Consider the following 13,482-nt stretch of genomic DNA (forward strand, 5'->3'; position numbering starts at 1 on the left):
AATTCATCAAAATAACGTTTAATGAAAATATGTCAATCATTATTTGAATATGTTGGTAACCCGTTGTGTAAAAGTGATAATACCAGAGAAGCCGGTGTTTCGGGGCCTAACGACACCCGTGCCAATCAATATATCCTCCAAACACCGGCATCTCGGGCATTATGACTTACAATAGAGGACTGGAGATAACATATTATACAGGAGGATTCGTGGATAAAGAGAGAAAAGGAGAGATCATGAAAGAGAGGAAAAACAAGAGAAGTCCCTGATCATGACACAGTCCTCTATAGATACAAGGCCCTTGGCCCATCCATCCATCTCTATGTAGTCCTGTCCGTCCGTGGTCCACTGTAGTGGATAGTAAGGGTTTGGGGGGGGGGGGGTCCTCTGTTTCCCAGGTTAGGAGGGTCTCTCCTGGGCTGCCCTGTCTCCCTCCCTCATGGTTCCTCAAGCCAGGAGGGTTTGTCGGCCCCTGGGGGCCTCAGCTTGATGTTGAACTGCTTCAGGGTCTGCTCTAACTGCTGCTGGTTCCCAGCAAAGTAGGCTGAGATGGCATTATGGAAGAGGAGCAGCTGTTTATGCATCACCTTTACCTGGAGAGAGAGAGAGAGGGAGGGGGGGGAGCAGGAAGCAGGAAGCAGAGACAGAGAGGAAGGAGCGAGAAAGAGAGAGGGAAGCAGGAAGAAGGAAGCAGAGAGAGAGAGAGAGAGAGGAAGGAGCGAGAGAGAGAGGCGAGAGAGAGAGGCGAGAGAGAGGCGAGAGAGAGAGAGAAAGGAGCGAGAGAGAGAGAAAGGAGCGAGAGAGAGAGGCGAGAGAGAGCGGGATCAATACACTGATACGCAAAGAGAGATACAGACAGACAGGCCTCTGTGCCTGAGTGCTCGTGTCATTGCCTGTCTGTGTGTGTGTGTGTGTGTGTGTGTGTGTGTGTGTGTGTGTGTGTGTGTGTGTGTGTGTGTGTGTACTTGTCTAGAGGTGTGTTGGAGGGATGGAATAAGAGGAGAACAACAAAAGCAAAGAGGAACAAGGAAGTGTATCCTACCTTGTTTTCATCCAGGAAGTTGAGTTTGATAGTGACGTCAGAGCGAAGGCGTTCATATTTGTCCTTGTGGATCTGGTACTGCTCCTGGGCTGTATCAATACGGGCCATGTTCACCACATCCCTGGGACCAACACTTAACTCCTCTAGGTCTGCCCTGTACGCATCAAACTCCAACCTGAGAGAGAGAGAGAGACATAACAAGCTATAACCCATCATACTCAACTCTGCTAAATCTACCCTGAGGGGTGCACTATAAAGCAGGATCAATGAGTTAGCCAGCTAACTTTGGTTAACAACCTGAGGGGTGCACTATAAAGCAGGATCAATGAGTTAGCCAGCTAACTTTGGTTAACAACCAAAGTTAGTTATACAAGGCAGTAGTGCCCACCTTCCCCCGAACCCTAAAGGACATCGCTCTCAAACGCAGCCCCAACACTTCACACAGGAGCAACAGATCAATAGACACACGCCCCCCCCCCCCCCCAGCGAGACTCTCCCAGACTTATGGGACCCCCCCCCCCTCCCCGAACCTACACATAGAGGACTCACGCTGAGAGGACCTTCAACCAGACCACAACACCACCAATTCAACCACGCGCACACCCCATTTAGGCCCCCTCAGATCAGACCTATACCCCTCCTGCCCTCCCCATGACCCCCACTCCCGCAAAGAGGGCCTCAACCTGGAAGACACACATACGCCCAGGCCGTGAGCGGGCAAACAGGCCCAACCCCCACTCTTACACTAGCCCAAGCCAATGGCATGTACCAGATGCTCAGCAGGCTCTGCTCACACTTACTGGCCTGAGGCCAAACCACACGACCAACAACATTGGACCCTTTATGGAACACAAAGCCTTCCCCATCTCATCCTGGAATAACCGAGGCCGAGGTCTGAGGTCATCTGCCTTTGGCCTAAAGAGCAGGAACCTGGACTTCCCCAAAGAAATCGGATATACAGACATTGTCATCCTACAAGAAACATGGTATAGAGGAGACGGACCCACTGGTTTCCCTCTAGGTTACAGAGAGCTGGTAGTCCCATACACCAAACTACCAGGTGTGAAACAGGGAAGAGACTCAGGGGGTATGTTCATTTGGAATAGAGCAGACCTAACCAACTATTAAATTAATCAAAACAGGAACATTTTACATTTGGTTACAAATTTCCCGTGACTGTGATCACGCTCTCTGCAGCCGACGTGAGTAAGACCTTTAAACAGGTCAACATTCACAAGGCCGCAGGGCCAGACGGATTACCAGGACGTGTACTGCGAGCATACGCTGACCAACTGGCAAGTGTCTTCACTGACATTTTCAACCTCTCCCTGTGTGAGTCTGTAATACCAACATGTTTTAAGCGGACCACCATAGTGCCTGTCACCAAGAACACAAAGGTAACCTGCCTAAATGACTACCGACCCGTAGCACTCACGTCTGTAGCCATGAAGTGCTTTGAAAGGCTGGTCATGGCTCACATCAACACCATTATCCCAGAAACAATAGACCCACTCCAATTTGCATACCGCCCAAACAGATCCACAGATGATGCAATCTCTATTGCACTCCACACTGCCCTTTCCCACCTGGACAAAAGGAACACCTATGTGAGAATACTGTTCATTGACTACAGCTCAGCAATCAACACCATAGTGCCCTCAAAGCTCATCACTAAGCTAAGGACCCTGGGACTAAACACCTCCCTCTGCAACTGGATCCTGGACTTCCTGACGGGCTGCCCCCAGGTGGTGAGGGTAGGTAACAACACAACTGCCAAACTGATACTCAACACAGGGGCCCCTCAGGGGTGGGTGCGGAAAAAGAAGGAACAGCACGTCAGAAATCAGCTCCATGTAATTGAAGAAACGATAAAATCGAACCACTGTCATGACGTTGGCCTGTGGGTAAGGTTTATGACCCCCCCATAAATACCTTTCTCCCTTCCCCTCTCTCTGACCCTACTGAAGGACTGTTGAATAGCCTGTGTTAACCTCTCTGGCGCATGTGGGACGAACTCGTCCCACCTATGTTACAGCCACCGAAATCCAGTGGCGCGATTTTTGAATCGTTAGAAATACTATTACTTCAATTTCTCAAACATATGACTATTTTACAGCTATTTAAAGACAAGAATCTCGTTAATCTAACCCCACTGTCCGATTTCAAAAAGGCTTTACAATGAAAGCAAAACATTAGATTATGTCAGCAGAGTGCCCAGCCAGAAAAAATAAGACACCCATTTTTCAAGCTAGCATATCATGTCACATAAACCCAAACCACAGCTAAATGCAGCACTAACCTTTTATGATCTTCATCAGATGACACACCTAGGACATTGTGTTATACAATACATGCATGTCTGTTCAAAAAACAGCTTTTTACATTAGCATGTGACGTTCAGAAAAAGCATAACCCCCGCAAACTTCCGGGGAATTTACTAACAGTTTGCTAAATTACTCACGATAAACGTTCACAAAAAGCATAACAATTATTTTAAGAATTATAGATACATTACTCCTCTATGCACTCGATATGTCCGATTTTAAAATAGCTTTTCGGATGAAGCACATTTTGCAATAATCTAAGTACATAGCCCGGCATCACAGGGCTAGCTATTTAGATACCCACCCAGGTCAGCCTCCACCAAAATCACATTTCCTATAAGAAAAATGTTCTTACCTTGCTTGTTCTTCGTCAGAATACACTGCCAGGACTTCTACTTCAATAACAAATGTTGGTTTGGTCCCAAATAATCCATCGTTATATCCAAACAGCGACGTTTTGTTCGTGAGTTCTAGACACTATCAGAATGCTTCATCACGGTGTCGCGCATGGCGCATTGGCGTGTCAAAAATGTCTAAATATTCCATTACCGTACTTCGAAGCATGTCAACCGCTGTTTAAAACCAATTTTTATGCCATTTATCTCGTAGATAAGTGATAATATTCCGACCGGGAATATGCATTGAGCCTAAACAGCCGAATAAAATTTCTCCTCAGGAGCGAATCGTGCACGCGCCTCATTCAAAGGTCCTCTGAGCAGCCACTTACAAAAGGTGATAATGTGTTTCAGCCTGAGGCTCCCTCGTAAACCTTCAGTTATTTCCCGGGCTCTGAGAGCCTATTGGAGCCCTGGGAATTGTCACGTTACAGCTAAGATCCTTACTTTTCAATAAAAAGATGCAAGACGCACGACTCCTTGTCAGACAGGGTACTTCCTGCTTGAAACCTTGTCAGGTTTTTGCCTGCCATAGGAGTTCTGTTATACTCACAGACACCATTCAAACAGTTTTAGAAAATTCAGAGTGTTTTCTATCCAAACCTGAACAATAGTATGCATATTCTAGCTTCTGAGTTGGTGTAGGAGGCAGTTAAAAATGGGAACATATTTTTTCCAAAATTCTCAATACTGCCCCCTATCCCCAAAAGGTTAAATATAGAGAGTCTGGGAACATCAAACAAATGGGGAAAGGAACCATATTTTGGTAATAAAACCAGTTGGAAATATGCTTTGGAACGTAATGAGTATGGATGTCAGTTCGGTTGTCATCTGAGACATTATGACTGATGACAGGACGACATAAACTGTACCTGGGAAAGTATACACCCTCTAGTTATCAGAGTCACATGGAATTGTTATACAATTGAAATGTTCGATATTGAAATGTTTATTCGGAGATTAAATGTAATTTTAGCTTCCAAATGAGAGAATTGGGTATTCATAAGGAAAGTGCCCTGCTTGATCAGTGGCCCACCCCTGTGAAGAGACAGGGGTTATAAACGATGAAACACATCCTTCCCCCTCTCCACTATATAAGCCTTTGACGAAAAGATAACCACATTGTTCCAGCACGTGAGGTCTGCAGCCTCTACGTTAGAAGGACACACACGTCAAGTACAGAACCAAGCCAACCTCGGCGTGAGCTTTGGTGGCGAATGGTATGAACTTTGAGCTTATTCACTATAGAAGTGATACTTCCTAGCCGTTGAGTTAGCAGCGGCCGCTGTAGACGTGGGCTAGGAAAGGACGGACGACGGATCCAGTCTAACAACCACAGACGAAGATACCACCACGTATCCACTTTACCACCATTGACATTCTTCCGAGGACAGGAAGATCGGTTGGCCAACCCGGCCAGCATCTACGACCAATCTACCGAAGCGCAGCTCAGAGTAAATATTTATTGCATTTTACTTTTCCAAATGGGCGGTAATTTAGAATGCATAAGATAATGTATTTACAATAGCATAGCTGCTGTTTCTTTGTTCCTAAGTCTTCCCGCTCTTTCATTCAAGCCCAACCCCCTTTCCTTTGTGTAACCAGCCATCATACAGGTTCCGTCCACAGGGACGTTTTCTGTATGGCATCATTTGTATTCTGTGTATTTGTAATTCTGTGTGATTAGTTTAGGTATTTAGTAAATAAATGATTAAACCCAATTTTGTATTGCTGATTCAACTTGTTAGCCAGGGTTCGTGAAGATAGCCAAGAATTTACAACTTTCATTATGAGACTGAAAATAAGATAAGGGTTAATATTGACTGTTATCGATGTAAAATATAAATAGGTCTTTAAGAGTTTATTCGGAAGATAACGGCTCTATAAACACTCTTCCGTGGTGTCCCGACTTTCTAGTTAATTACATTTACATGATTAGCTTAATCAGGTAATATTAATTACAGAGAAATCATTTTATAAGTTAGCATGTCATATCACTTAATCCGGCATAGCCAAAGACACGACACCACTTCTGGGAAAATTGGAAAAGACTAAACAAACAACACGAAGAGTTATCTATTCACAATGGAGATGTCTGGGTAAACCACTTCTCCAATCTTTTTGTCTCTATAACAAAGAAGAAACAGCAAAAACATATACATGATCAAATACAAATCTTAGAATCAACTATTAAAGACTATCAGAACACACTGGTATCTGTAATTATATTGAATGAACTACAGGACAAAATAAAAACCCTCCAAACCAAAAAGGCCTGTGGTGTTGATGGTATCCTAAATGAAATGATAAAATATACAGACCAAAAATTCCAATTGGCCATACTTAACCTCTTACATCTACACGTTCCGCTAGCGGAACGTCTGCTCCAATATCCAATGATGGGCGGGGCGCGAAATTCAAACTCCTCTAAATCCGAAAACTTACACTTTTCAAACATATGACTATGTTACAGCTATTTAAAGACAAGACTCTCCTTTATCTAACCAAACTGTCCGATTTCAAAAAGGCTTTACAGCGAAAGCAAAACATTAGATTATGTCAGCAGAGTACCCAGCCAGGAATAATCACACAGCCATTTTTCAAGCTAGCATATCATGTCACATAAACCCAAACCATATCTAAATGCAGCACTAACCTTTGATGATCTTCATCAGATGACACACCTAGGACATTGTGTTATACAATACATGCATGTCTGTTCAATCAAGTTCATATTTATATCAAAAACCAGCTTTTTACATTAGCATGTGACGTTCAGAACTAGCATTCCCACCGAACACTTCCGGTGATTTTACTAAATTACTCACGATAAACGTTCACAAAAAGCATAACAATTATTTTAAGAATTATAGATACAGAACTCCTCTATGCACTCGATATGTCCGATTTTAAAATAGCTTTTCGGATGAAGCACATTTTGCAATAATGTAAGTACATAGCCCGGCGTTACAGGGCTAGCTATTTAGACACCCACCCAGTGTAGCCTTCACCAAAATCACATTTCCTATAAGAAAAATGTTCTTACCTTGCTTGTTCTTCATCAGAATACACTGCCAGGACTTCTACTTCAATAACAAATGTAGGTTTGGTCCCAAATAATCCATCGTTATATCCAAACAGCGACGTTTTGTTCGTGCGTTCTAGACACTATCCCAACGCTAAATCTCGGCCACGAGCATGACGCAAAATATGACAAAAAATTTCGAAATATTCCATTACCGTACTTCGAAGCATGTCAACCGCTGTTTAAAACCAATATTTATGCAATTTATCTCGTAGAGAAGCGATAATATTCCGACCGGGAATCTGCCTGTCTGTAAACTGAGGAAAAAACCAAAAGCCGGGGGCGGGGCGTGTCACGCGCCTAAGGCTTAGTCCATTGACTGACCACTCAGCATTTGCTCTCGTGTGCTTCAGCCAGGGCTTTGAATGACATCATTCCTGTTTTTCGCGGGCCCTGAGACTCCATTGTTGACGTGCTAAGTGTCACGTAAGAGCAGAGATCCTTTGTAAACGACAGAGATAATAAAGAAGGGCAAGAAATGTTCAGACAGGGTACTTCCTGAACAGAAGCATCTCAGGTTTTTGCCTGCCATAGGAGTTCTGTTATACTCACAGACACCATTCAAACAGTTTCAGAAACTTTGGAGTGTTTTCTCTCCAAAGCTAATAATTATATGCATATTCCAGTTTCTGGGCAGGACTAATAATCAGATTAAATCGGGTACGTTTTTTATCCAGCCGTGAAATTACTGCCCCCTAGATGTAACAGGTTAAACTCCTTAACACGATCCTCAGCTCTGGCATCTTCCCCAATACTTGGAACCAACGACTGATCACCCCAATCCACAAAAGTGGAGACAAATTTGACCCCAATAACTACCGTGGGATATGCATCAATAGCAACCTGGGGAAAATCCTCTGCGTTATCATTAACAGCAGACTCATACATTTCCTCAGCGAAAACAATATACTGAGCAAATGCCAAATTAGCTTTTTACCAAATTACCGTACGACAGACCACGTATTCACCCTGATTGAGGAAACAAACCAACCAAAACAAAGGCAAAGTCTTCTCATGCTTTGTTGATAAAAAAATAAGCTTTTGACTCAATTTGGCATGAGGGTCTGCTATACACATTGATGGAAAGTGGTGTTGGAGGAAAAACATAAGACATTATAAAATCCATGTACACAAACAAGAAGTGTGCTGTTAAAATAGACAAAAAAACACATTTCTTTCCACAGGGCCGTGGGGTGAGACAGGGATGCAGCTTAAGCCCCACCCTCTTCAACATTTATATCAACGAATTGGCGAGGGCACTAGAACAGTCTGCAGCACCTGCTCTCACCCTACTAGAATCTGAAGTCAAATGTCTACCATTTGCTGATGATCTGGTGCTTCTGTCCCCAACCAATGAGGGCCTACAGCAGTACCTAGATCTTCTGTACAGATTCTGTCAGACCTGGGCCCCGACAGTAAATCTCAGTAAGACCAAAATAATGGTGTTCCAAAAAAGGTCCAGTCGCCAGGACACCAAATACAAATTCCATCTAAACACCGTTGCCCTAGAGCAAACAAAAAACGACACATACCTTGGCCTAAACATCAGCACCACAGGTAACTTCCACAAAGCTGTGAACGATCTGAGAGACAAGGCAAGAAGGGCCTTCTATGCCATCAAAAGGAATATAAAATTCGATATACCAATTAGGATCTGGCTAAAAATACTTGAATCAGTTATAGAATCCCTTACCCTTCACGGTTGTGAGGTCTGGGGTCCGCTCACCAACCAAGAATTCACAAAATGGGACAAACACCAAATTGAGAGACTGCATGCAGAATTCTGCAAAAATATCCTCCGCGTACAAGTAAAACACCAAATAATGCATGCAGAGCAGAATTAGGCCGACACCTGCTAATTATCAAAATCCAGAAAAGAGCCGTTAAATTTTACCACTACCTAGAAGGAAGCGATTCTAAACCTTCCATTACAAAGCCATCACCTACAGAGAGATGAACCTGGAGAAGAGTCCCCTAAGTAAGCTGGTCCTGGGGCTCTGTTCACAAACACAAACAGACCCCACAGAGCCCCAGGACAGCAACATAATTAGACCCAACCAAATCATGAGAAAATGAAAATAATTACTTGACACATTGGAAAGAATTAACAAAAAAACAGAGCAAACTAGAATGCTATTTGGCCCTAAACAGAGAGTAGACAGCGGCAGAATACCTGACCACTGTAACTGACCCAAATTAAGGAAAGCTTTGACTATATACAGACTCAGTGAGCACAGCCTTGCTATTGAGAAAGGCCGCCGTAGGCAGACCTGGCTCTCAAGAGAATACAGGCTATGTGCACACTGCCCACAAAATGAGGTGGAAACTGAGCTGCACTTCCTAACATCCTGCCCAATGTATGACCATATTAGAGACACATATTTCCCTCAGATTACATACACCCAAAAAGAATTTGAAAACGAACCCAATTTTGATAAACTCCCATATCTATGGGTGAAATATCACAGCAGCAAGATGTGACCTGTTGCCACAAGAAAAGGGCAACCAGTGAAGAACAAACACCATTGTAAATACAACCAATATTTATGTTTATTTATTTTCCCTTTTGTACGTTAACTATTTGCACATCATATGACATTTAATATGTCTTTATTCTTTTGGAACTTCTTTGAGTGTAATGTTTACTGTTCATTTTTTTTGTTTATTTCACTTTTGTTTATTATCTATTTCACTTGCTTTGGCAATGTTAACTTGTGTTTCCCATGCCAATAAATCCCCTTGAATTGAATTAAATTGAGAGGAGACGAGAGACGACTCCAATCCGACAGAGAGGAGAGACGACTCCAACCCGACAGAGAGGAGAGACGACTCCAACCCGACAGAGAGGAGAGACGACTCCAACCCGACAGAGAGGAGAGACAACTCCAACCCGACAGAGAGGAGAGACAACTCCAACCCGACAGAGAGGAGAGACAACTCCAACCCGACAGAGAGGAGAGACAACTCCAACCCGACAGAGAGGAGAGACGACTCCAACCCGACAGAGAGGAGAGACGACTCCAACCCGACAGAGAGGAGAGACGACTCCAACCCGACAGAGAGGAGAGACGACTCCAACCCGACAGAGAGAAGAGACGACTCCAACCCGACAGAGAGGAGAGACGACTCCAACCCGACAGAGAGGAGAGACGACTCCAACCCGACAGAGAGGAGAGACGACTCCAACCCGACAGAGAGGAGAGACGACTCCAACCCGACAGAGAGGAGAGACGACTCCAACCCGACAGAGAGGAGAGACGACTCCAACCCGACAGAGAGGAGAGACGACTCCAACCCAACAGAGAGGAGAGACAACTCCAACCCGACAGAGAGGAGAGACAACTCCTAACAAGTGACTCTAAGGACAGATCCATTATTCTAGACATGAATATGGGTCAGTGTGTCTGGAGTAGATCAGGGTAAGTGCAGACAGACTCAGTACTGCCTGGCTGGAACAGACCGTCTGGGCACGGTCTTCTCTTTAGATCTGCCATGGAGACGGCGGTGTGCGTTACCTAGCAGCCTCGTACATCTCGACGGTCGCCATGGAGACGGCGGTGTGCGTTACCTAGCAGCCTCGTACATCTTGATGGTCATCAACGTGTCCTCCATGGTCTTGTTAACCAGTGTATTGATGCTGGACACAAAGAAGTTGATGGCTCCTAGCAGTGTCTCTCCATTCTTACATAATAACTTCTGGGTCTCTGCGTTGTATCCAAACTCATCCTGGAGGAAACATCAGGTCATTAAAACACACACACTGATCAATCTGATCAATTCAAATCAACCAATACATCAAATCAGTCCAACCAACAAATCAAAAATCAACTAATCTATTCATGACACTTTTCAGATTCGTCACAAAGTGCATTAAAAAAAATATATATTTCCAAAAAAAGTCACTTGAGCTAAAGCCCCCAAAGACCAAACAGTGTTACATGGCAACCCTACCTCTTGATTAAAGGTCAGGATTAAAGGTCAGGGGTTAAAGGTGATCTCTAGCTGATGGGTCTGGGTTAGGGGTCAGCCTAGAGGTCAGGTTCTAACCCGTAGTTCAGGTGATTTCTGGGTTAGGGGTCAGGTTCTAACCCGTAGTTCAGGTGATTTCTGGGTTAGGGGTCTGGGATTAGCCTAGAGGTTATAGGTCATGTTCTAACCGTAGTTCAGGTGATTTCTGGGTTAGAGGTTAGGGGTCTGGGGTTAGCCTAGAGGTTAGAGGTCAGGTTCTCACCCGTAGTTCAGGTGACTTCAGGCTGAGGTCGGTGAAGGTGTCCCCGAGGGCGTGTTGCGTCTGCACCATGCTGTACAAGTGATTGGTCAGGGCTCTGGCCAATCGCAGCACATTCTCATACTTCCTCTTGGTGTCCCGGAGAACTTCTATCTGAGCCTCCAGTTCCAGATCCACAGTCCTAGAACCACGACCAAACCGCTCTGCGATCATCTGTTTAGTGCACTGGAGAGAACGAGGGAGGGAAGCAAGGAAGGAGAAAGAAGAAGGAGGAGGGAGAGAGGTGGTGTGTTTGAGATGAGGAGTTCCATGGAAAATCATTAAAACACGGACTAGTTAACACAGACTAGTTAGTTGGTTCACAGGTAAGTTAACACAGACTAGTTAATTGGTTTTGGATAAGAGCGTCTGCTAAATGATTAAAATGGCTAATGTAAACACAGGTAAGTGAACACAGACGGGTAGAGTGTAGTACTAGAGGTATGTGTGGCTCTAGGTATTCTAAATACAGACCCAGGTATTCTGACACAGGTAAGTGAACACAGGTAACCAAACATATTCAGTCAGATATATTGTAGGTGTTGAGTCCCATGTGTAATGGGTCTCTCAGGTGTGTTCAGGTATGTTAACATGTAGACTAACAAAAGACAGGTACAGTACCTTGTAGGTGTTGAGGTGGATTACAGTACCTCGTAGGTGTTGAGGTAGATTACAGTACCTTGTTGAGGTGGATTACAGTAACTTGTAGGTGTTGAGGTGGATTACAGTACCTCGTGGATTACAGTACCTCGTAGGTTGAGGTGGATTACAGTACCTTGTAGGTGTTGAGGTAGATTACAGTACCTTGTTGAGGTGGATTACAGTAACTTGTAGGTGTTGAGGTAGATTACAGTACCTTGTAGGTGTTGAGGTGGATTACAGTACCTTGTAGGTGTTGAGGTGGATTACAGTACCTTGTAGGTGTTGAGGTGGATTACAGTACCTCGTAGGTGTTGAGGTGGATTACAGTACCTCGTAGGTGTTGAGGTGGATTACAGTACCTCGTAGGTGTTGAGGTGGATTACAGTACCTCGTAGGTGTTGAGGTGGATTACAGTACCTCGTAGGTGTTGAGGTGGATTACAGTACCTCGTAGGTGTTGAGGTGGATTACAGTACCTCGTAGGTGTTGAGGTGGATTACAGTACCTCGTAGGTGTTGAGGTGGATTACAGTACCTCGTAGGTGTTGAGGTGGATTACAGTACCTTGTAGGTGTTGAGGTGGATTACAGTACCTTGTAGGTGTTGAGGTGGATTACAGTACCTTGTAGGTGTTGAGGTAGATTACAGTACCTTGTTGAGGTGGATTACAGTAACTTGTAGGTGCTGAGGTAGATTACAGTACCTCGTAGGTGTTGAGGTGGATTACAGTACATCGTGGATTACAGTACCTCGTAGGTTGAGGTGGATTACAGTACCTTGTAGGTGTTGAGGTAGATTACAGTACCTTGTTGATGTAGATTACAGTACCTTGTAGGTGTTGAGGTGGATTACAGTACCTTGTAGGTGTTGAGGTGGATTACAGTACCTCGTAGGTGTTGAGGTGGATTACAGTACCTTGTAGGTGTTGAGGTAGATTACAGTACCTTGTTGAGGTGGATTACAGTAACTTGTAGGTGTTGAGGTAGATTACAGTACCTCGTAGGTGTTGAGGTGGATTACAGTACCTCGTGGATTACAGTACCTCGTAGGTTGAGGTGGATTACAGTACCTTGTAGGTGTTGAGGTAGATTACAGTACCTCGTAGGTTGAGGTGGATTACAGTACCTCGTAGGTGTTGAGGTAGATTACAGTACCTTGTAGGTGTTGAGGTGGATTACAGTACCTTGTAGGTGTTGAGGCCCCATTGCTTCATAAAGTCCAGTTTCTCTACAGCCACTCCTCTGGAGGACTCCTCTGCAGTCATGGAACTGCTGCTTCTGCTGTCCTGCATACTGGAGCCTGGGAGGAGGAGGAGGGATGGAGAGGAGGGAGGAAGAGGAGGCGGGACAGGGAGAGATGGAGAGGAGGGGAAGGAGGAAGAGGAGGCGGGACAGGGAGGAGGGGAAGAAGGAAGATAAAGCGGAGAAGGGGGAGTGAGTAGACAGTACATGAAACTCCATGGTAAAGTGACAGAATCCAGACAATACTGACAGAGCACGTCCATTGTTTATGAGGTCATAGTATGTAGTAGCGTAGTCCACAGTAAACACCGTCTCACACCTCCTCAGAGAACAACGTCCTAACAACAACGCCTCCATCACCGTAACAACAGCATGAAAAGCAGTGGGAGTCGGTGATCAACCGACAGACAGTGAATGAGAGAGAGAGAGAAAAGGCAGAGTGGCAGGAAGTAGGAGGTGTGGCAGGAAGTAGGAGGTGTGGCAGGAAG

General features: G+C 44.7%; 1 protein-coding gene and 1 long non-coding RNA gene across 6 annotated transcripts in view; both read right to left on the bottom strand.

Annotated features, from left to right (window-relative positions):
• The window catches only part of arfip2b (ADP-ribosylation factor interacting protein 2b), a 58,407-nt gene continuing 44,925 nt past the window's right edge, over window positions 1-13,482 (bottom strand). For all 5 annotated transcript variants that reach the window (XM_029770367.1, XM_029770365.1, XM_029770364.1 and 2 more), the window contains 5 exons: window positions 12,937-13,052; window positions 11,078-11,299; window positions 10,415-10,572; window positions 1,043-1,217; window positions 1-593 (listed from right to left, as the gene is read on the bottom strand). In XM_029770367.1, the coding sequence (XP_029626227.1) occupies window positions 438-593; window positions 1,043-1,217; window positions 10,415-10,572; window positions 11,078-11,299; window positions 12,937-13,052 (827 nt within the window). In that variant the 3' untranslated portion in view covers window positions 1-437. The remainder of the gene's footprint in view (window positions 594-1,042; window positions 1,218-10,414; window positions 10,573-11,077; window positions 11,300-12,936; window positions 13,053-13,482) is intronic.
• On the bottom strand, window positions 12,007-12,918 carry LOC115204656 (uncharacterized). Its single transcript, XR_003880415.1, has 2 exons — window positions 12,582-12,918; window positions 12,007-12,375 (listed from the first exon to the last, which is right to left on the bottom strand). It is a non-coding gene; the product is annotated as an uncharacterized LOC115204656 (long non-coding RNA).

The sequence above is a fragment of the Salmo trutta genome, chromosome 12, assembly GCF_901001165.1.
Source record: "Salmo trutta chromosome 12, fSalTru1.1, whole genome shotgun sequence".
In the NCBI taxonomy this organism is placed as follows: Eukaryota; Metazoa; Chordata; class Actinopteri; order Salmoniformes; family Salmonidae; genus Salmo; species Salmo trutta.